Below are 21,528 nucleotides of genomic sequence, written 5' to 3' on the forward strand. Positions count from 1 at the left end.
GGGGAATGAACCCTGGTGGGTGCTGTTGAGCCAGAAGGGATCACAGCCACGAGACCCTCTCACTATCCACATCCTGCTCAGACGCTTATCCTTGGCTGACACTGAACCCAGAGCCTCACACTCGGTGGACTTTAGTCTCTTGTAGCCTGGGCACTTCAGTCAGGTTTCCTGCATGCTAGAGCAGCTAAGCTGGCTCCGCCACTTCCGCTGCAAGGTGGCCCCGTGGATAAGGGTGCATGACAACCGCAGTGTGATCCCAGGACTCACACTGGGAGGAGAGAACCAGCTCTAGCAACTTGTCTTCTGACCTCAATACAAGACTGCAGAACATGCACATTAATACATGTACTAAAGGAGTAATTTAAAAAACAAAACTCTAGGAGCTTGCAACAGGCTTCAGTGGTTAAAGGCATGTACTGTTCTTACAGGGGACTGGAGTTCAGTTCCCAGCACCCACAGGGCAGCTAACAGCAATCTCCAACTGCAGTTCCTGGGAATCTGATGCCCCCTCCTGGCCTCCTCAAGTACTGCAGATGGTATCTAGACATACCCGGCAGGCTAACACTCATGCCCCTAACAAAGCAAAGTTGGTACAACAATCTAGGGAGCCAGGGCAGGGCTAAGTGAAGGAGACCTTTAGTTGGCTGCTTAGCCTTTTCAATTACCTAACTTGGCATTCAAATGAAAAACCCTTCAAGATAACTAGACCATAAAATGCTCATCAGCCTGGCAGCAGTGTTGCACTTGGGAGGCACAGGCAGGCGGATTTCTGAGTTCAAGGCCAGCCTGGTCTACAGAGTGAGTTCCAGGACAGCCATGGCTACACAGGGAAACCCTGTCTCAAAAAAAAAAAAAAATTAAAAACCTTATCAAACTATGTATGCACATGCCATTTATTAGACCAGTTGCATCAAGACTATTTTTTTACTTATGGATACTTGCTAAGCCAAGCTACAACCTGAGTTGTGACAAAAGTGCTTCAGTATCCCGGTATCCTGACTATCCAGAGTACCCAGGTACCACAGTGACAGTTCTATTAGCATCCTAGGTTGGTGGCTTCAGGTCATGTGCATCCAGTTGCATCTGGCACCTCCCCACCTCCATTCACAGCCAATCCTTCTGCGTGACAGTCATGCCACCAGCACCCTGCTGCCAGACTCCCTAGCCACAGATGGGGAGCTGCTTGTCCTCATGGGCACTCAGCACGGTGCAGACACTTCCTCAGCACACCACCACCTGAACACCACCTTACCCTGGAGGGAAGGCCAGGCTGTTCCGTTTGCTTCTTTTCAGCCAACACCGCAGTAAGCGGTGTGCCCCACTGGTACCAGAGCCTCCTTCCAGGAACAGAGCGCCACGCCCCTCCAGACATCATCACGTTCCCCTCCTCCAAGAGGCCAAGCACCCATCGAGAGCACTGAAGCACTCAGCATACCTCCTGACAGATCCTGAACCACGCTGACTATCCCTGGAGGCTGAGTGCAGTCCCAGGACATGCTAACCAGCAAGCCATCTGAATAATTCCAGTTTACTTTCAATTTCATTCTAAATTGTTTTAATGAAGTAAAGCAAATCATTTAGAGAAAGAAATGTTTAATTTTAAATTCTGATTTATGCATAAAACTTATCACAGTTAAATTTAGTACAAACTATGAAAACATTAACACCAAGGTTTCAACAGAAATCTATTAAGATTCCCTTAGAAAATTACTTAAAGGAAACAGCTAGTCAGTTACTGCTCTGAGGTTAATACATGAAAGAAAATTTCACACATTTTACTGAAATTTTCAGTAAATAAGTTTAGCCATAATACTTGAAAAATTAAAAACTTCAAAAGCTGTGCGTGGCTCTAAAGCAATGACAACCTGCAATGAAAATCCTAGACCAGAACTTCTTCATCTACAGAACAATCCTAGCTTTAAAAGGCTGGCTGAATTTGCAAACCTTCAGAATACCAACTGTGAACTGAGTAGCTGTATTGTAACTGAGCTTAAATTAACTCGGAGACAGCAAACACACTGCCAAGGCCCCACTGCAGAGAATGTGGAGGTAAAACATTGAGCCAGAACTATCACCTTAAAAAAATATCCGATCACTCTTATATTAAAACATGAAAGGAATCAAAGACAGACAGTACTCAAGTTCTACACAGGCCTCTGGGTAGTTCAATGCTGTTTATTGAGGAGTGAGGGAGACTACTGCCAGGACATGCCAACGACACTTCACATTCAAGGGCCTGGAGTGGGAGGGACAGCCGCCATCCACACCCAGTCACGGCATGAGCCTTCTTGGAGAGAACCAGAGTGACATCAGGTGACAGCCCTGTGCTTCTGGTTTGTCAGCAGCTGTGGGCAGCTGGCTGGCTGGTACAGGCTGCTCTCTACCGCCCCAGACTCTCTCCACTTCAAGAATAAACACTAAGTTGTCCCCAGTCTGTGTAACGCCTATCTATGTGGATGAACTGATCTGAAAGCTGATTTCTTACATTTCTGCAGGTCTACCGAGGAAAAGGAATCATTTCCCCTTCCTTTCCCTTCACATGGGTCAGACACAGCAATAGAAAAATACTCTGCAGTGCTACCATAGGGCTCACAGGGACCTCCTCTGTGGGTCTGGTGAGATCCACAGCGGCTTGCTGTGCACACAGGGCGGCTCTTCCTGTGCATGGCTCCAGAGGAACGGCCTACACACAACACTACTCTCTCTTTTGCTCAAAAACAAAACAAAGAAACCTAAACAAAAGGGTAAACGTTTATTTGGAGTTAGTCTTCTGACAGGTGGTATTAAGGCCCTTCAGGCAGAGTTCAGGAGCTCCTGTACGGCTGCCTGCTGCTCTGGACTGAGCTGTGCTATGCATTCAGTCCACAGTCCTCCAGAAGTCTAGGGGGAAAATGCAAACAATCAGTCATAGTGATCCCTTCAAGCACAAGTATGTAAACACTGTAGCAATGATCAAACAAACCCTCTATACTTTAATTTGATTACTATAAAACCAATAAATCTGATCATTTCTACAAAGTTCATTCCTCTACCTCAATAACTAGTGCAGCAGCTGGTACCTTAAAGCAGCCTAAATACCACCCTCGTGACAGAGAGTGAGTCACCTGCAACTGCTCTGTTCTGACATCATTAAACTGCATCTTTTTTCCTTCTGATATTCTGAAATTAACGATCATATGCTAGATACTCACTGAAAATTTTGTTAATCGCCCGTTTTGAAGCTTGCTAATATAAAGATGAAATTTCTGCAGCTCACTAAATGTTAATTCTTAATGTGGATCAAGGGCAATAGAACCCAAACCAAATACCTAGGCTATTTTATCTGTCCTCCTCCAGTTCAACCAAACCAGCTTACCTGTACTTGGCGAACTACATTGGCCAGGCGTTTGGCACAGGGGTCTTCGTGTTTAATGGCCTCATGCATTTCTCCTTCTGCAATTATACTGAATATTTTCGGAAGATTGGTATTGTTTGGGCCAAGAACAATTGGGTGATTACTGAAAAGAACAGAGAAAACCAAACACCTTTATAAATAAAATCTGTGATAACAATCACTCATTACCATACTTCCTTGTGTTCTTTAGTACACCCCTTTTATATGTTCATTAACAGCAATGTTAACCGGGCAGTGGTGGTGCACGCCTTTAATCCCAGCACTTGGGAGGCAGAGGCAGGTGGATTTCTGAGTTAGAGGTCAGCCTGGTCTACAGAGTGAGTTCCAGGACAGCCAGGGCTACACAGAGAAACCCTGTCTCAAAAAACCATTTTAAAAAAAAAGAAGAGCAAATGTCCTTTTGGCTCAGTTAAGAAGAAAGCCAGCTGGTTTTGCTTAGTAGGCCTGTAGTTTCTTCTTATGTTACTCAGGAAACACAGACTGGCTCATTTCTCAGAATTTTAAAGGCCCGAACAAAAGAAATAAGGGCTTTGTGTTAATCTGCACTGTGTCAAAAACAAAACAAACAACAATTCTCAAGACAGTGTTGTCTCAAGTCTGTAAACTCTTGCAAGTACGAGGCTGGAGGAGGGGGAGGGGCAGGGGCATGCGGAGTGCCAAGTTTGGCCAGCACGGGCAACTTACCGAGACCCTGCTGACAGGGAAAAGGGGGCCCCAACCACAGGAGACCCACCAGGACACAAGACAATAAGGTACAACAGTACCAAGAATAAGGTTTGATAGACTAGATGGTCTCAGAAGAGTAAACTAGGGGCTAAACTTTAGGCAGGCTTAATGGAAATACACTCACAAAGTGAATCTGAGTAGAAGTCAGGGACACAGGTCCCTTCCAAGGAGAGATCAAATAGCCTAGGACTGCTGCTTTAGATGTAGGCAAGGACAGTGTAGTCGGAGGCTGGCTATCATGTTCTCCAGAACTGTGGGTCACATACACAGTATTTATGAGCCTGAACCACACAGGCACGAAAGAATATGCTACCCTGAAACCAAAGCCCCAAATTCAGGAATTCTACTAGATATATGAATGAACAAACTAAACACAGTAACAGTGAAAGAGCCAAGGTTAAAGCCACAGATGGAGGGCTGTGGAGTAAGGACACCAAGGGAGCGCTTCCATCATAGTAGTAGTTTCGAAGGCAGCTTAAATCCCAAGGACTAAAAACTCAGTGATACACACACAAGGCCAGGTCACAATGGCTGCCTGGTTAGACAGGATCTTCCTGTGCTGGCAAAGATACTCTTAAACTTACCCTGAGTTTCAGTATGCCTTACCATACCTCACAAGACTGACCAGATCCACAGCAAAAGTAGTGGGCAACTGGATAGTTGAGGGAAACTACCATAAAACAATATTTGCTAACATAGTTCCACAGAGAACAACTTCAGGTTACATCTTTATCCAACGGTTAAAGCTCGAAAGGGCTTACAGGCTACAGGTCAGGGGGGCCACCCCCCCACACGTGCGTGGGCACGTGCAGACACCCACACCCACACGCAGGTTTCTACCTTTCAATCAGGTCACACAGGTAACTGAAGGTCTGGACAGCTTCCTCCTTATCTTCATGCAGGGGGAGCCAGGACAGCCAGTGTGGCAGCACCTCCTCCACATTGACGCAGTCGGGCTTGAACTTCATGATCTTTCCCACGGCTGAGATGCAGTTCTCTGTGGCGTTGACATTTTCTTTGGTCTTAGAATCTGCAGACTGAATGACTCTTACAAGCAGCGGGAGTGCTTCTAAAATAAACAAATAAACATGGGTCAGCTAAACTTCTCACTGAAGATGAACATGAACAGTTCCCTCTCTGGTCCGGTCACTGATTACTCAAGTGTCACTGTCCCAGGAGCTGCACCTGAGGGCGGCACACAGGGCACTCGCTGCAGCCTGCGCTTACTGCCTGCTTGGTCTCCTCCCTAGACAGGCTGGCGCAGGCCCAGATGCCACTCCACCTTCATCTCCATCTATGAGAACAAGCACAATACAGCTTGTGCTGTAGATGGGGAAGGGGGTGGGGGGATAAAATTAAAAAGGAAGTATAAAACACAAAATAGGGCTGGGTGAGAAGACTTGGGCAGAGATGGACCGGAACGTTTCCTGGTGTGGTGAGGCCTGGAAGAGGCCGCCTGGGACACAAGGCACAGGCAGAACGAGCACACGCACCTGTACAGAAAGGGCGGTAGTTGTCTCCACCATACTGCGCCATGACGCCGAGGCCATACGCTGCAGCTTGCCTGACTTCTGGGCTGTTGTCACACACATACTGGAGCATTGGCCGTAAGAAATATTCTGCATACTTAAATGAAGCTGGACTACAGTGTTCTATGATGTCATCGAAGATGCACAATCCCCACTGTCTGTCTGGCCATGGTCTATGTGGACACTATAAAATGAGATTCCCTTAAGTATTGAACACTGGTACATAAAAATGTAAACAATTCATTATGGACCATCTGCTTAAGGAATGCACCAAACACAGGCAATGAAAACATAATAACCACACATCTTAAAGCAACAACACTGGAAGGAATACATATTTATGTAACTTCATAGTAATGGACTTGTGATCTGTTTCTGTATCCCGCACACTGCACGAGGAACTGTCAGGGCAGCAATGTGCATACATTTACTTTGTGAGGAGCTGACCAAGTGCAGACCACGGGGCCTGCAGTCCCTACTACCCAGGAGGCAAGAAAACTGCCCCGAACTAAGACTGGTGGCAAAGGGCTGAAGTCCCAGCTACTTCTTAGGATGAAGAAAAAGGATTGAGTTCCACAGCAACCTAGGCAATTTAGCAAGGCTGCATCTCAGAATAGAAGAAAAAGAGGTGAGAGGGAGGGGCAGGAGAAAGCGGGGCTTCCTGACAGCCAGCCCCACAACAAACTGTTTGCCTAGAACATGCAACATCTTTGGTTCTCCACAACTGTAGCTGTTAATGTACAGGAAGCTGTGTATATGCGGGAGCAGAGGTGTGATAAACCTATGTGTGTTTACTTTGTTAACCTTAAACTGTCCCAAATATTTAAAAACCAACCAGAGGGGCTTATTTACCAAAGGCCGCACTACAGACTGCCCAGCAAGGGTCACTCTGTTCCAATGTACTGAGAGGATATAGACAATATACAAGGCCATGCATAATTAAAAGTGTACAGTGGGACTGGAGAGATGGCACCTGCCTCTGCCTCTCAAGTGCTGGGATGAAGAGAGATGGCTCAGTGGTTAAAAGCACTGACTGCTCTTCTAGAGGCCCTGAGTCGAATTCCCAGCAATCACATGGTGGCTCATGACCATCTGTAGTGGGACCTGGTGCTCTCTTCTGGTGTGTCTGAAGACAGCTACAGTGTACCCACATACATGAAATAAATCTTTGAAAACCCCAAGTCGTAGGGGAGCCCATTTAACCTAGCCCCAAGTGTGAGACATTCCATGATGTGATGTGAGGACGCCAGCCTAACTGTTCAAATAGCTTTGAGGAGATTAACACTTACAATCAGGTTGACAATTAATGGGAGCAGCTGTTCAAACCACGGCAACACCTTTTCTTTGTAGCTACTGAATATTGAGTGTAAAATATCTGACACTTTAGTCAGTATATAAACATCATTATCATCCTAAAAGAGAAACAACACAACCCCATGAGTTAAAAAGTATCTTGAGTCTTGAGTAGTAACATCTGTAACAGTCTATTGAGAACCCGGAAGTTGAAGTAAACCCACAGTAAATCACAGAGGTCCCACAGTAGAGCTGTGCTTATTGTAGCTGCCTCGGACAGTCCAGCACAGAGGCAGTACAGTGTAAATGCTGGCTCACCCATGGTCAAATGTTTGCACACTCGGGTGGATAGGATGACAGAGAATTGAGGCAGCTGCAGTTGAGTCTGGTGTTGTGGGTGGCTTGTGACCTCAACCACTTGGGAGGGGGGTGAAGAGTATCCCAAGTTCAGGTCCAGTCTGGGCAAACACACTGACAAACTGAGATAAAAATCTTACTTTCCAAATGAAGAGTGCTAGGGATATTAGCCCAGGGTAGGAAGAATGCGTGCCTACAACATACAAAGAAGCCTTAGGGTCAACTGCCAACAGTCACTCTGGACAACTAACTAAATTCATGTACCGCCACCATTGGGAGTGGGAACTACCACTCAACGCCAACGATGCTTATCAGACAACCTATGGCATCTGCTGGGTTCACGTACTACCAAAATAGAAATACTGAAACCCAAAGACCAGTCCATTTCAAAAGATGTATTCTATAAATGCCAGATTCTTCTCCAAGCTGACTGATTACATCCAACTAGGGAAGGTAAGCAAGGGCCACGGAAGTGGCCTGCTGAAGGGACCACTTACCTCATCTTGTAGTGACTCTTCGACCTGTTCGTCATAGTCTTCATCTTGTCTTTTAACTAAAACATACCCAAATTAATGTTTTTCAATGATCAGGCAGGCAAAAGACCAAAGACTTTGTTCAGAAGTAAAAGAACAGTGAAGCTCACCTTGCCGCAACTCTTGATTTTTGAAATGTTCCTCAAGCTTCGCCTTCAGAATACCCCCCAGTTCCTCGAAGTGTTCATTGTTGAGGCACCCGTCTCCCATTACTTCAATGCACTGAGTGAGAAGAAAACACCAAGGTTTGAGGAAAACAATCAACTCATTACTCCTGTGTACACAGGTAGCTTGTGTCTGAGGAGCAACTTTCCAGAGGTTTTAAACAAAACTGTTCTCTTGGGGTTATGTGTCAAGCTGCAGATTCAAAGCCAGGACATTAACCAACTTCTACCACACCCACCTAGCTTTGATAGCAAAGTAAGAGGAAAAGGGTGAGTAGGAAGATGTAGGAATTACCTGGAGGGTTTAGACATAAGCAGTACAATGTCTGCAGTTAGGATCATAGTTCTAAGACAGGCTATCACGGCAGAGGCAAGAGAGTGTCAGACTTTCTTCTGAGATCCTAGGCCTGCACACTGGCTTCATGCAATCGAAGCTAGAGCTTTTCAATAAATCTATTAACTATGTACCTAACTCCTTCTACCTGTAACAATCCTTACAGTGTAACCTTTTCTCAAAAGGTTATTTCTCAACCAACAAACATAATGATAAAACCAACATTTCAAAACAAAAATTGCAACATTTTCAGAAAGTGATTTGTTACAATACACTGAAAAGTCCTATAACTCCCTGCCCCAATTTATTCAGCAGAGAACTAAGCTTATCAAGTCTTATGAAGCGGTAGGGAAATATTCAGAGAAAACATTCACCTTTGCAAAGGAGTGCATTATTTCCGAGAGGACGTCTGAGTCAGGCTCTGTGCCAATAGCCTTGATGAGAGCGTCACACATGAAGTGCCACATCTGTGTAAGGTACTCGGGACCCCGGACTCTTGCACACTCCAGCAGAAGAGGCATGGACTCTGCTGCTGCCACTCGGACCCGTTTTACCATTAAGGAAATGCAACATCAAGGAAGCTCCTTAGCGCCCCAGCGTTCCACCCACCTGCTGAGCAACATGCCCTGCTTACTTAAGGTGAGAGCTGTATTAAATACAAAGCAGGTGTCAAACCAGGAAAGGCATCCTGCCCTGCCCTGCCCACATCGCAGGAGCACATCTGCAAGAATGAAGGACCTCACACTGCTTCTGTAGGGAGAATGGAAGCTGCAGCTCTAAGGAAGCTACTGAGAACCCTAGGTAGGACTTGCTGGCTTCCAATGAGGACTCAGTGGCTCCTCCATACCTATTACCATTTGTAACATAAAAACGCTTGGATAACTTCCTAAATAGTTATTAGAGGCTAAAGGTTAGAGAGATAGCTCAGCTGTTAAAAGTATTTGTTGCTTTTGCAGAGCACAGGGGTTCAGTTCCCCTGAATCCACATGATGATTTTTAACAATCCCTAACTCTTGTCCAAGGGGATCTGATGTCTTCATCTGATCTCCATGGTAACATGTCTATGTACACATGCAGTCATTCACATAGAACACTCAAAGTAAAAACTTAAAATCTAAAAAACTAAGGTAAAGTTCTAGGGCCTGGCTTGGTGGGTAAGAGCTTCCAGAGCACCCACATTTCATTCCCAGCGCCCACACGGTGAATCACAACCATCTCTAATTCTAGCACCAGGGGCTCTGAGGACTTCTGGCCTGCTCTGGATAGTGGACACAGATGCAGATTTATGTGCTGTGCCTGCATTCCTAATAAAAGGCAGTGCTACTTCCTCCTCCAGGAGTACCACGTGACAGAACCTGAGGAAACCATGAGGGTTGGGTTGGTTCATTAAAATGAATATGCATGCAGTATGGGTACAAAGGCACCAATAGTATAGCTGTGCCTATCAGGGACTTGATCAAACACTTTTGAGATTTACTGAGATGGTCCCTAGTGGTGTGTTACCCACATTCACACTATAGGAGCCTTATAGAAAGTAAGCCCTATCAGAGTAAATCCAGCAAGCACTGTGGACATTTGTTCATAAAATCTCAGGCTTCACAATTCTTAGTAAGGTCACAGAGAGCCAACTACAGCTCTCCTTACTACGGTTAACATTCTCCTTTTCACACCTCTGGTGTAAGGTGAAAGAAATGAAGGCCCACATAGACAAGCACACGAAGCACTGGTGATGTGTGCTCCAGGTAACTGCAGACTACAGTTTTATTACACCTAGACGGTGCTTATGTTCAGCTGTTGAAGGATATCATCATGGAAATAAAATTTCAGCAGCGGGACCATCAGTTTGACAACCTGTTCAGTGTATTCCACAAAACCTTCCTTTAATTCCTTAGCATAGCAAACCTGCATGAAAAGAAATTAAGGTCCAAGTTATAGCGTTCAACAGATCAACACTGATTCTCAGTCCATGTCTGTCTTACACAGACTAGTTAGCTTTTAATACAAGCATGTTTCTGTTCATTTCTTCAAAATGTCACTGTATAGACTTGCCTGGAATCCTTTACCCCCACAGCCTATCCCCAAACCCTCTGGTGGTGATGGCCTGAGAGCCAGCGTGGGTTGTGTGGATTGTGTGACAGTGGAAGAGTCAACCCATCACTAAAAGTTGTCCTTTGACTTGACTGTGTGCCACGGAGCTTTGTGTGCATCTGCAGTCCCACACATAGAAACATAAGCAAAGGAGAAAACCCAGCAGTACAAAGGTCTAACGTACTTTCATGGAGTTATTAAACAGTCTTATGAACCAACTAAATACCTATCATGGGAGGGTGTGAACAAAGGTTGGAAATCACAGAAACATACCAACATCTGGCAAGCCGTTGACTTTTCTTCCAGTCCAGCAGTTTTAATACCAAAACTCTGCTGATCTCCAAGGTTCACAAATTCCCAACCGTCATCATCACTCATGTTCTCCATGTCCTGGGCTATAGTAACCAGAGAAAGACAAACATGAAGGGAAGGGAAGGGAGGGGAGGGGAGGGGAGAGCAGAGCTGCCGCGTGCTAGGGAAGGCACTTACTGTCCAGAAGGGCCACTTCAGGCTTAATTGAAGCAGTCTTCATCAGCGGCCCCATAACCACGGGAAGGTACTGCTGGAATTCTTTCCCAAGGATCTTGCACATCCTGGCCCATGCTGAGATCATGTAGGAAATCTAAGGAACATTCCAAACAAGCCGTAAGGCAATGGGTAACAGAGACAGGTAAAGTCACTCTTGACATGTTCATGAATTTCACAATGTCATACATTCCAAATGTTCCCAACAGAGCTGGCAGGTGAGGCTGTCCTACTTTCCCCCCTATGATGCAATTACTATTTCTTCTGTCTCCGCACCTGTACCTCTTAACAAAAAGTGAAGGCCACCTTTTATGCATCAGTATTTTTGGAGGAAGAGCACATCCTGCCTGGCACAGCATCCACAAATATCACTAAACCCCCACTCAGTGTCCTATCAGCACACAGGGCGACAGGTTTACCGTGGCACCTTCATGCTGTCTTCTGGTTGCTACTTCCCTCCTGGGGTCTGCAATTCATTTGCTCAAAACCTTCTACCAATGAGTGTGTTTCCATTGCTTCTGCAATTTGCAGAACAACAATTCCATAGCTGAGGAAAATCCTGCTTAGCACACATACCCTATTTTCACTACCCACTTATATATTGACGGACAGCTAAGCTTATTTTTTTTGTGAATAGGGACCTGAATGCTTGAATTAACCATGGTAGGATATGGAGTCCTATGGGTATTTTCCCTGGAAGAGCATAGGTAGGCCATACAGCAGACTGAAGCACTAGTTTTAGTTTTAGTGGCTGTCTGTCTCCCTCTGCTTTTTTACAAGGTCTCACAGTACAGCCCTGGCTGACCTGGAACCCTTTATATAAACTAGCCTGGCCTCTGATTCCCAAATACTGGGGTTTAAAGGTGTTGATCACCTTTATAAAGGTGACCTTTATATAGACCAGCCTGCCCTGCCTCCCAAGTGCTGGGGTCAGTGTCAGACATGGGTGACCGTGCTGGACTTCAGTCTTTTAAGAAGCATCCAAACTGATTTGCATAGTTGTTGCAACATTTAACATTCCCCAAGGTGGTGAATTAAAGGCTCCTCATTTCCTATATCCTCAAAGTTAACATAGTCCAGCATGCTGCTGTTTTTTTTTTTCATAAGAGCCATTCTGCCTGGGGACAACATGATATATCAAAGTAGTTTTTAATTGTGAACAAAGTCCTTTCATTGCACAATGCTCTGTGTCTATTTTCTACATACCAAGCATTCTTCATTTGCCAATATAAAGAAAGCTGACACTGTGGTCCTTCCCACTTTCCTTACAGCTTATGGTCCCCAACCTTCCTGCTCTTAGCTATTTGCATTCTGGCCTTTTACCTGTCTACATAAGGATAAGTGGGTAATTATTGTAAAGAAAAAAAAAAAGAACCCAAGGAAGATATTCTGCCTCTGCACAATGGTACTTCCCTATTTAGCTCTGAGAAATAAGTCATAGAAAGCATATGAAGGGTGATGGGTTCATTCCTAACTATTCAGTGCCTTTGAGACCAGGATAAACACCAGCACTGCCACTGTGGTATTGTATATACCCACCAAGAAATACATCAGGAAGGCCTTACAAAGGAGAAGACTTAGGGAGTCAACCATTCATGTTCACTCACAGATGCTCTTTCTGCGGTAACAGAACTCACGGAAGCAGCTGTGGGTGAGTGGGCGCACACACACACACACACACACACACACACACACACACACACACACACACACACACACTGAGACTTCTTTTGACAAGGGGTACAAGTCAATGACAAAGTGCCAAGAAATACCCAACAAACATACTCTACACTTGAGAAAGAAACATCTGTAAGTAATTCAGCACAAGGAGCATAAATCTACAGCACAACTCTGAATACCTGTGCTTCAGAAAGCAAGCAGGACCAAGTACAGACAGCCCACAAAGGCAGCAAACCCAAGAGCAGAGAAGCAGAACAGCTAACAAACAGTTGAGACACCCAGTTCCAGAACAGCTCATGCAAATGTCTTTTTAACCAGAGGTTATATTAAGAGCATCTCAAGAAAGCTGTCACTCATTTTAAAATTAACATCTGGGTTGGAGATATGTCCCAGGGGTTAAGAGCACTTGCTGTTCTTGGAAGAAGACTTGGGTTCAACTCCTAGCACTCACATGGTTGCTCACAACCATTTATAGGCGCGCACACACACACACACTGCACACACATGCATGCAGGTGAAACAAGAATCAACCCACCAACCAACCAATCAGCCAGCCACCCCTGCAGCAAACTGCTTACCTGAGGGTCATCATCTTCCATATCATTGAAGTCTGTCTGTGTCTTCAACAATAGCTGCATCACATCTGAAGCATCCTGCATGAACTAGAGAACATGCAGAAAAATCCATCCATCTTATTAATGCATATACCATCAGAGATGTTCTTATGCTTGGTACCCCCACTGGCAAAACAAGAATACCAAAGCCAGCCTGCATCCAGGGCCAGCACCGAGGCTCAGCATGTAAAGGAACATGAGCATTTATTTAATCATCTGAGACACGTCCTCAGGGTTCACATGGAAGAGACCACTGACTCCTGAAGTTGTTACCTGACCCTTGCATGCATGCCATGACGCTCACATGCATGCCGTGACGCTCGCTGCAGCAGTACTTCCCACCCTCCCAATAAAGAAATGTTAAAACATTTTAAAATCTGCATATTGCCTTTGGATCAGTCATACAGATTAATTTTTTCTGTATTATATAACTAACACAATACTATAAAACATACTTGAAATTTAAGGCAAAAAAGAGGCACGGAATTTCTAATGGCATTAAAAACTAGTTTATATGTAATTTTAATTATAAATAAAGGAAGAAAATTTTAGATTGCTTCATGAAAGTTCAGTATATAAAAATTTTATTTGATTTCTATTTGACTGGAGATTTGACAATCTCCACTGCAATCAATGAAGCAGCGTTCCAAAGTTAGTTTAAAGCCATATATGAATATGAAACACACACAACCATATATGCATGTACTCACATACTAGATACACACAATTTTTGGTTAGGCTCAGTGCCCTTAGGAAGCAATCCACAAGAAAATAAGCAATTATATGGGTCAGACAGTGGTGGCCCTCGCCTTTAAGGCCAGTGCTTAAGGCCTGACTAAGTGTTGTCACTGACGTAGGCTGAGCCCACAAACAGGGAGCCAGGTGGTAGTGGCATGACACATTTTTAATCCCTCGACTTGGAGGCAGAGGCAGGAGGGTATTTCAATTCATGGTCAGCCTGGTCTACAAGAGGTCCAGAACAATCAGAGCTATACAGAAAAGCTGTCTTCAAAATCAAAGTGAGGGCTGGAGAGATGGCTCAGTGGATAAGAGCACTGACTGCTCTTCCAAAGATCCTGAGTTCAAATCCCAGCAACCACATGGTGGCTCACAACCATCTGAATAAGATCTGATGCCCTCTTCTGTGTGTCTGAAGACAGCAACAGTGTACTCATATACATAAAATCTTAAAAAACAAAACAACAACAAAAAAAAAAACCAGAAAAGAAACCAAGAAACCAGACCAAGAATCCTTAATATCAACAATGAAAAAATGTAGGGAATAATGTATTTCTATTTAAGTAGAGTATGTGAGGGGAAGGTTAAGAAAAACAAAAAACACAGGCAGTGGTGGCACACGCCTTTAATAAAGGCAGAATGATTTCTGAGGCCATCATGGGCTGTGTGTATATGGGCTGTGTGTGTGTGGGCAGAGAGACAGAGAAAGAGAGAGAGAAGGAAGGAAGGAAGGAAGGAAGGAAGGAAGGAAGGAAGAAGGAAGAAAACCACAAAAGGCCCTCAGCATTCAGAGAACCATTGTCTACACAAAACCACAACCTCCCCCAGTTGCCCTGAGGCCCTGGAGCCAAGCCCCGAGAGCTGGAGAGCTGCAGTGTCCCACTTACCTTCTCCTTCCCGACAGCCAGCCCGATGAGGCTGATGCACTCGATTGTCTTCCCTCTCAGCAGTCTCAGCTCCTTCTGGACTGCGTTCTCAACAATGTGCTTCAGGGACGGCATAAACAAGTCATAGTAGGGGACAAATTTTTCTTCTGCAGTATCTGCAACTGATGCAATGGATGTCACAACTTGTTCCAAAACTAACTTGGTGCCTTTCTGAATCAGCTGAAGGGAAGACATGAAAGCCATCATTTCAGTAACTGGACCCCTCCCAAATTCTTGGCTTTTTCTGAACAAATACTGACTGTGCCCACCCTCCAGGAATCAGAAGCAGAGTTCCACTCTATCTCAGAGCACAGTTAATAAAACACAATCTGGACTCAGTTTCTTTGTAAACATAAAAAAAAAAGCTCATCTTTAGCTCACTTTGTCACTGAGAAAAATCCCTTCTGGGACTCATTCCACCACTCCCCACTTGGAGACAGCAGCTCAGATTATACCCCGGGTGGCTGTGTGTCCAAGGCTGACTCCTGATCCTCATCTTACGGGTGAGGCGCCTCACCTGGCTCCTTGCCTTTCTGAACTCTCCCTGAACACCCAGCCATGTTGGATCCTTGCAAAGCCATGTTGGATCTATTTACTATGACTGTATAGACAGCCTGCTCACCTTCAATGACTTCATCTTATTTCCACCCCCATGTTGTCTCTGTATCGGACCCTCAATGCCTGGCCAGGCCTTTGCTATGGCTTCTGGGGAATCTTTTGCATCTCATGGCCCTGCTCTCTAACCAGACACCAGTGTCACTGTCTATACCAGGGACAGGAACGGAGTTCTAATGTGTGGAGGTGTGACACAGTTATGTTGGCTTAGTCCAATAGACACTTTTGTCTTTGAGATGGGGTCAAGGCTGGCTATGAACAAACGGGCTTTCCTTGCTTCAGTCCTCAAGGGCTGGCTAGACAAGCCAGCGTTTCCACAGCAGGCTCTTTAGCATGCACCTCATCGTCAGAGAGTGATCGGTTCTCAATCTCCACTGTCTCTCAGCTGCCTGTGTTCAGATGCTGCTGCAGTCACTCAGCCGCCCTGTGGTTGACACTGCATCTATCACCAGATATGGCCACTGTGGTGGCAAACTCCTATAATCCCAGAAATTAGGAGGTGGGCATACCAGGAATTGAAGGGCATTGTTGGCTACAAAAACAAACTTGAAGCCATCCTGAACTTAATGATTCACTGACTCAAAACTGAACAAAATCCTAAGTAAAGGAAAAGGCCATTGTTTTCACCGTTCCTGTCACTCTGGCTAGTCGCCCCCTCACTCCCTTTTTTGTACCCAATTCAATCCACAAATGGATTTTCACTTTGGGCTGTCTTTCCTAACTTTAGAACAGGCCAGAACTACACATGGAGGTGAGCCTGGAGTGTTCACCTCCTACCTTTAGTTTTCTGTCCCACAGACAGCGCGCATCAGGACTACTGTCGGCCCAACGAGTCCAGAGGCTCTGAGACCCGCACTTACCTCCTGGAGCTTGAGGACCATAATGGAATGCAGGTGGTTCACCAGGTTCTCCAGGTAGGGAACAAGCAGTGCCTTGGGACAGTCCTCAGTGAAGTTGATGAGCGCGGCCGCCGCGTGGGCCTGCACCCGCTGGTTGCCTTGGTCCTCCATGGTCTGCAGCAAGGAGGCAATCACCTGGAAAATTCAACCAAGTGCTTTGAGACCTGTATCTTCCCTCCTTTGAAGTGTGCAGGTAACTGAGGACTTGTTACATACCTTCTCATGAAATTTCTTTTGAAAACCAGGTGCAAAATCTGTAGCCATCTGACCCACGGCGTTGCAGGCTGCATACCGGACTCTTGGATGCTGCAACACGTTACTTTGTATTAATAATGGCAACAAACTGCATAAGAAACTTAATTATAAAATATTTATTGGTACTTACAGGATCCTGGAGGAAAAGCAAGACAAAATTTACAATCTCATTTAGAATTCCTTCCATCTGCTGGTGGCACCCTTCGCCAATGGCAGATAAGGCCATTAGTCCTGCATGCCGGTATTTCCAATCAGCTGTGAAAAAGAATCACACACAAAAGAATAGTAATCAGATGCTCAATCTCATATTAATTGTAGAAGAAACGTAACAACAACAACAAAAAACTTGGAAAACAACATGAAAATGTTTCCCTACAGTTGTATCATCCTGAATGAGCCCAGGCCTGTCCTACAGTGGAGACTACGCTGGGCTGGGGTCAGCAGCACCGATACAACACCACACTTCCCATGTGACTTTGATCTAACTCTGATCTTCCCTACTCTCAGACACAGTCTTGCAGGAGTCCGTCCAGCTGTGGTTGAGCCTGCCATCTCCCCTCATGCATTCCGTAATGCCGGATGACAGGCAGAACTATGCCCTGCCTCACTGCAGTCATGTCCTGGCCTACTCTTCCAAAGATGAAGTCTTTTCTGGATTGGGTCTCTAGCTTGCTCAATGGCTGAGTGCTTACTTACCCACCACACACAGGCCTTGGGTTCCATGTCAGGGGCCAATAAACAAAAATGTACAACAAAACAAATGTTCCCATAAGAGTCACTGTAAGCAACAAATGCCAGGACTTTTGGTGCCACAAACAGTTTCCTTGTTAGACTGACTCACTGCTGCCTTTGGGGAAAAGCCATTGAGAAAAATGTTCTTTTTCCAAACATTTTTATTTGGGTAAAACTCATCTGTATTCTCGCACTAATAATAGCTAGTTGCTTTTTGGTTAATAGAACATTACTTCAGCACTGTTTCTTTAGTGGTATCTATATATTTGTTTACTGGGTTCATTAAATAAGAATGCAGCTGTTTGTCCTGGCACACGGCATCAACCCCAAAATCCCAGGAGCAGAGGCAGGAAGATTAAGGATTTAACTAGCCAGTCTTAGCTCCCCAAAGCTACACATATCACTAAAACACAAATAAGGGCCAACAAGAGGGCTCACCAGGTAGTAAGTGGTCTGCTTCCAGCCCGACCTGAGTTTGGTCCCTGTGCCTATGTGTGCTGAGGTATGCATACATTCATCAACACATAATCACCCTAATTAACTAAGTAATGTAATTCAATTAAAAACAAACAAGCATGCTGTGTAGTGGTGGCGCACACCTGTAATCCCAGCACTCTGAGAGGCAGAGGCAAGTGGATTTCTGAGTTCGAGGCCAGCCGGGTCTACAGAGTGAGTTCCAGGACAGCCAGGGCTATACAGAGAAACCCCGTCTCAAAAAAAAAAAAACCAAATCCAAAACAACAACAACAACAACAACCCCCCCCCCAAAAAAAAACCCCACAAACAAGCAAACATCCAAGTATTTAGAAATGGAGGACAGGGAAAATGTATACCCAAGTAGCATGCAATCTATCTGTCCAGATCATTTCTTCCCAACCTTTTTCTGGTGTGTGTCTGGAGGACTTCCAGGGTTCTACATATGCTAAGCAAGTACTCTGCTCCTGAGCTACATCCGATCCCTTTTGAAACATTCCTGGTGTCCAAGAACCCCAAAGTCCTTTCTCAAAGGGTTTTGACTATGTCAAAATTATTTTTACAATATTCTTTCACTTTACCTTTGAACAACAGAATACAACATTCCAGATACTATGATGTGTGAAATTCTAAGACCAGAGAGATGTGCTGAAGAACATGAGAACTCACCTAACATATTTAAAAATATTACAAAATACAGTAATTCTTACAATTCTCCTTTTTGCTTTGAATAACAGTTATCCCTCACAATAATAGTATCTCTCTCCAGGCCTGGTGGTATATCCTCTAATCCCAGCACCCAGTAGGCAGAGGCATATGGATCACTCTAAATTCAAAGTCAGCTAACCTGGTCTACTTGCAAGTTCCAGGCTAGCCAAGGGTACACAATATGATCCAAATTCAGCTAGGCAATGGTAGCACACACCTTTAATCCCAGCACTTGGGAGACAGAGGCAGGTGGATTTCTGAGTTCCAGGCCAGCCTGACCTACACTGTGAGTTCCATTATAGCCAGGGCTACATAGAGAAAGCCTATCTCAAAAAAACCAAAAAGACCCAAATTCAAACAAATGCGGTTATTTCTGTGAATATATAATGAATGTGACTATTACACTCAGTTTCCATACTCTTGTAATATTCTCTGGGTTTCACGTTTTCAAAATAGAAACAAAATGTTGGAGGCAGTATCTAAGTCTAGGGTCGGGGTGGTGGCACACTCCTATCAACCTAGCTTATAGGAGGCAGAGCAAGTTAGATCTCTGAGATCCAGGCTAGCCAGGGTTACGCAATGAAACCTCAGAGGCCTGACTGGGTCAAAGATGCCTGATAACCTGAGTTTGAATGAATTCCTACAGGTGTCCACAGACCCATGTGTACGCTGTCTGCATGCACACACACATGCACACAAAGAGCTTAACAGGATGACACCACTAAGCAAGTTCTCCACACCTCACTTGTCTCTCTTTCCACCTTAAGACCCCCAGGTCACTCGCAAAGACTAGGGGCATATGTGTGCTTAGCATATGGAGACCTAAAATATAATTCTAAATCCTAAACAAAACCAATCAAGAATCCTGTACCAGCATCCCAGGCCTCCCTCCCCTGTGTGGTTCTTATGGTCTGCCTCTCAGGTGCACAGACTTCTACATAAGACAAGCCACGATTTCCAAAGCAGAGTGCTCTTCAGAACCCTGACAATGTTCGGTGGAGAATCATCAAATGCCATGCAGCTGTCAGAAGAGGGACAAGGTATCTTATGGTGATAAGACTAAAAACAAAAGCTATGTTGTGTGTAGTCACAAAACTGTGGGCCTGTGCAAGGTCTGAGAAAGCTCCAACCAACTTTTAACAGCAAACTCCTTTATATGAAAAACTTGGAATTTACACACATCTGTATTTTAAATTCTAAAAATGATCATCCTTATCAACCTTTTAAGTAGAAAACAAGCTAAAATCAAGCACGGGTAACAATAATAATGGGATTAATTTTTCCTCTTTTATCCCCATCTTTAAACTAACTGTTCATCCCTTCATTTATTAGGAGGCAGGGTCTCATGCAATCTGATCTTCGTCTCTATTCCCAAGTGACAGCCAGCCTGGCATTACAGCTGTGTTCCTCCAAGACTGGCTTCAGAGTTCCTGGCCTGCTACAGCAAAAAAAACTGTCCTTAGCCAAACCAACCAACAACAAAAAGTCTCCTTTTTGTATGGATACTAATTCTAGAGGGGGAAAAAGAATAATATCTTCAGCATTGAGGTAAAACTAACTCATTGAGATGGGGTCTTGCTATATATTTAATTTGGCCTTGAACTTACAAATCTCAGTGCTGGGACTACAGGGATGTGTAACCATGCCTGGCTCCTGAAAAGGCATTCTTTAGCTTTAGACTGAATAGAGTTTCGTCATAAGAATTAGGTTAAGCATTCTAGAAACAAGCAGATTAACTTTAAACAGGCTAAACATTTGTCAGAGCTTAAGCTTAAGAAGGGCACACCCACTGCTGGACCGTACAGGTAGCTTACCGTTTTGAAGCATTTGCATAATGTGTTCCTTAATCATGGGCAGAACGAGCTTCCCACCAAGTCCACAGGCCATCCGGTCTAATGCACTCTCACCAGCAACGGCATTGCTAAACACACAAGGAAATTAGGATAAGCAAAAAGGATATAGAGCAAATATTTGAGAAAAATTAAAGAAAATTTGAGAAAATATTGAGAAAAAAGAATTCAGTCTTTTATGTTAATTATGAGTTTAAAAACCAGGTAGAGAAGGTTGTTCTTGCACACCAGGCAAGCATTCCACTAGATCTACACTCTAACCTGGCACACAGAACCTCTAATCACAGTCTACCAGGTTGTTTTTGTCCTGCTATCTGCATCTTATTTTTCAAGAATTATCTCTCATCCTAGAAATCCATTCAATTCACAACTGAAACAGAAGCTCAGAGCCAGCAGGATCCCCACTACTGTGAGCTCATCTGTTCCTAAGATGTCATAGGATGTCTCCAGGCTGGGTATCAGTTAACAGACCAGATCAAGTACACACTGTCTTAATTCTTAAAGAAAATCCCAGACTAACAAACATTTTGCTGTCATGGGTATTTTTCCTGATGTACTTAATAAATGTTTTAAGAACATTAAGTGCAAATTTTCTTAACACTAATTATACATGAAAAATACAGTATTACCTATGTGATACAGAAATGCATCTAACAGAAAGCCAAACTTTAACTTGAGTTTAGAGATACAACTTGGTAAGGAGAGCCAGGTCTCAGAGCCTACAGTCTCAGCCCCCCTCTATCACTACTAGGCTTCTTAGCCTAACCAGGTTTGTAGGAGATTACCTATCGAAATCATCATCTTCTAGCTCGTCAGCATTGGCCCAGTCCTCGTCTTCTTCTAGGTCAACCATCATTGCCAACATCTGAGGAACTGAAGTCAAGAAGGAATTTATTTTATCAACATGTTTTGGTTTTGTTTGTTTTTTGTTTTTCCAAGACAGGGTTTCTCTGTGTAGCCCTGGCTGTCCTGGAACTCATTCCATAGACCAGGCAGGCCTTGAACTCAGAAATCGCCTTCCTCTGCCTCCCAAGTGCTGGGATTAAAGGCATGTACCACCAAGCTATGTTTTGTTTTTCATAAAAAACAAATAA

General features: G+C 44.5%; 1 protein-coding gene across 1 annotated transcript in view; it reads right to left on the reverse strand.

Annotated features, from left to right (window-relative positions):
• Nucleotides 1-2,733: 2,733 nt before the first annotated feature.
• Nucleotides 2,734-21,528, reverse strand: part of Ipo5 (importin 5) — a 34,952-nt gene continuing 16,157 nt past the window's right edge. The window contains exons 9-26 of the mRNA XM_052190623.1: nucleotides 21,220-21,307; nucleotides 20,399-20,505; nucleotides 16,801-16,925; nucleotides 16,632-16,721; nucleotides 16,377-16,550; nucleotides 14,863-15,081; nucleotides 13,202-13,285; nucleotides 10,908-11,040; nucleotides 10,692-10,813; nucleotides 10,136-10,232; nucleotides 8,705-8,877; nucleotides 7,943-8,054; nucleotides 7,797-7,852; nucleotides 6,939-7,061; nucleotides 5,614-5,833; nucleotides 4,961-5,189; nucleotides 3,356-3,497; nucleotides 2,734-2,880 (exon numbers count right to left, since the gene is read on the reverse strand). Coding sequence (XP_052046583.1) covers nucleotides 2,794-2,880; nucleotides 3,356-3,497; nucleotides 4,961-5,189; nucleotides 5,614-5,833; nucleotides 6,939-7,061; nucleotides 7,797-7,852; nucleotides 7,943-8,054; nucleotides 8,705-8,877; nucleotides 10,136-10,232; nucleotides 10,692-10,813; nucleotides 10,908-11,040; nucleotides 13,202-13,285; nucleotides 14,863-15,081; nucleotides 16,377-16,550; nucleotides 16,632-16,721; nucleotides 16,801-16,925; nucleotides 20,399-20,505; nucleotides 21,220-21,307 — 2,381 coding nt within the window. The 3' untranslated portion in view covers nucleotides 2,734-2,793. The remainder of the gene's footprint in view (nucleotides 2,881-3,355; nucleotides 3,498-4,960; nucleotides 5,190-5,613; nucleotides 5,834-6,938; nucleotides 7,062-7,796; nucleotides 7,853-7,942; nucleotides 8,055-8,704; nucleotides 8,878-10,135; nucleotides 10,233-10,691; nucleotides 10,814-10,907; nucleotides 11,041-13,201; nucleotides 13,286-14,862; nucleotides 15,082-16,376; nucleotides 16,551-16,631; nucleotides 16,722-16,800; nucleotides 16,926-20,398; nucleotides 20,506-21,219; nucleotides 21,308-21,528) is intronic.

The sequence above is a fragment of the Apodemus sylvaticus genome, chromosome 8 (assembly GCF_947179515.1).
Source record: "Apodemus sylvaticus chromosome 8, mApoSyl1.1, whole genome shotgun sequence".
In the NCBI taxonomy this organism is placed as follows: Eukaryota; Metazoa; Chordata; class Mammalia; order Rodentia; family Muridae; genus Apodemus; species Apodemus sylvaticus.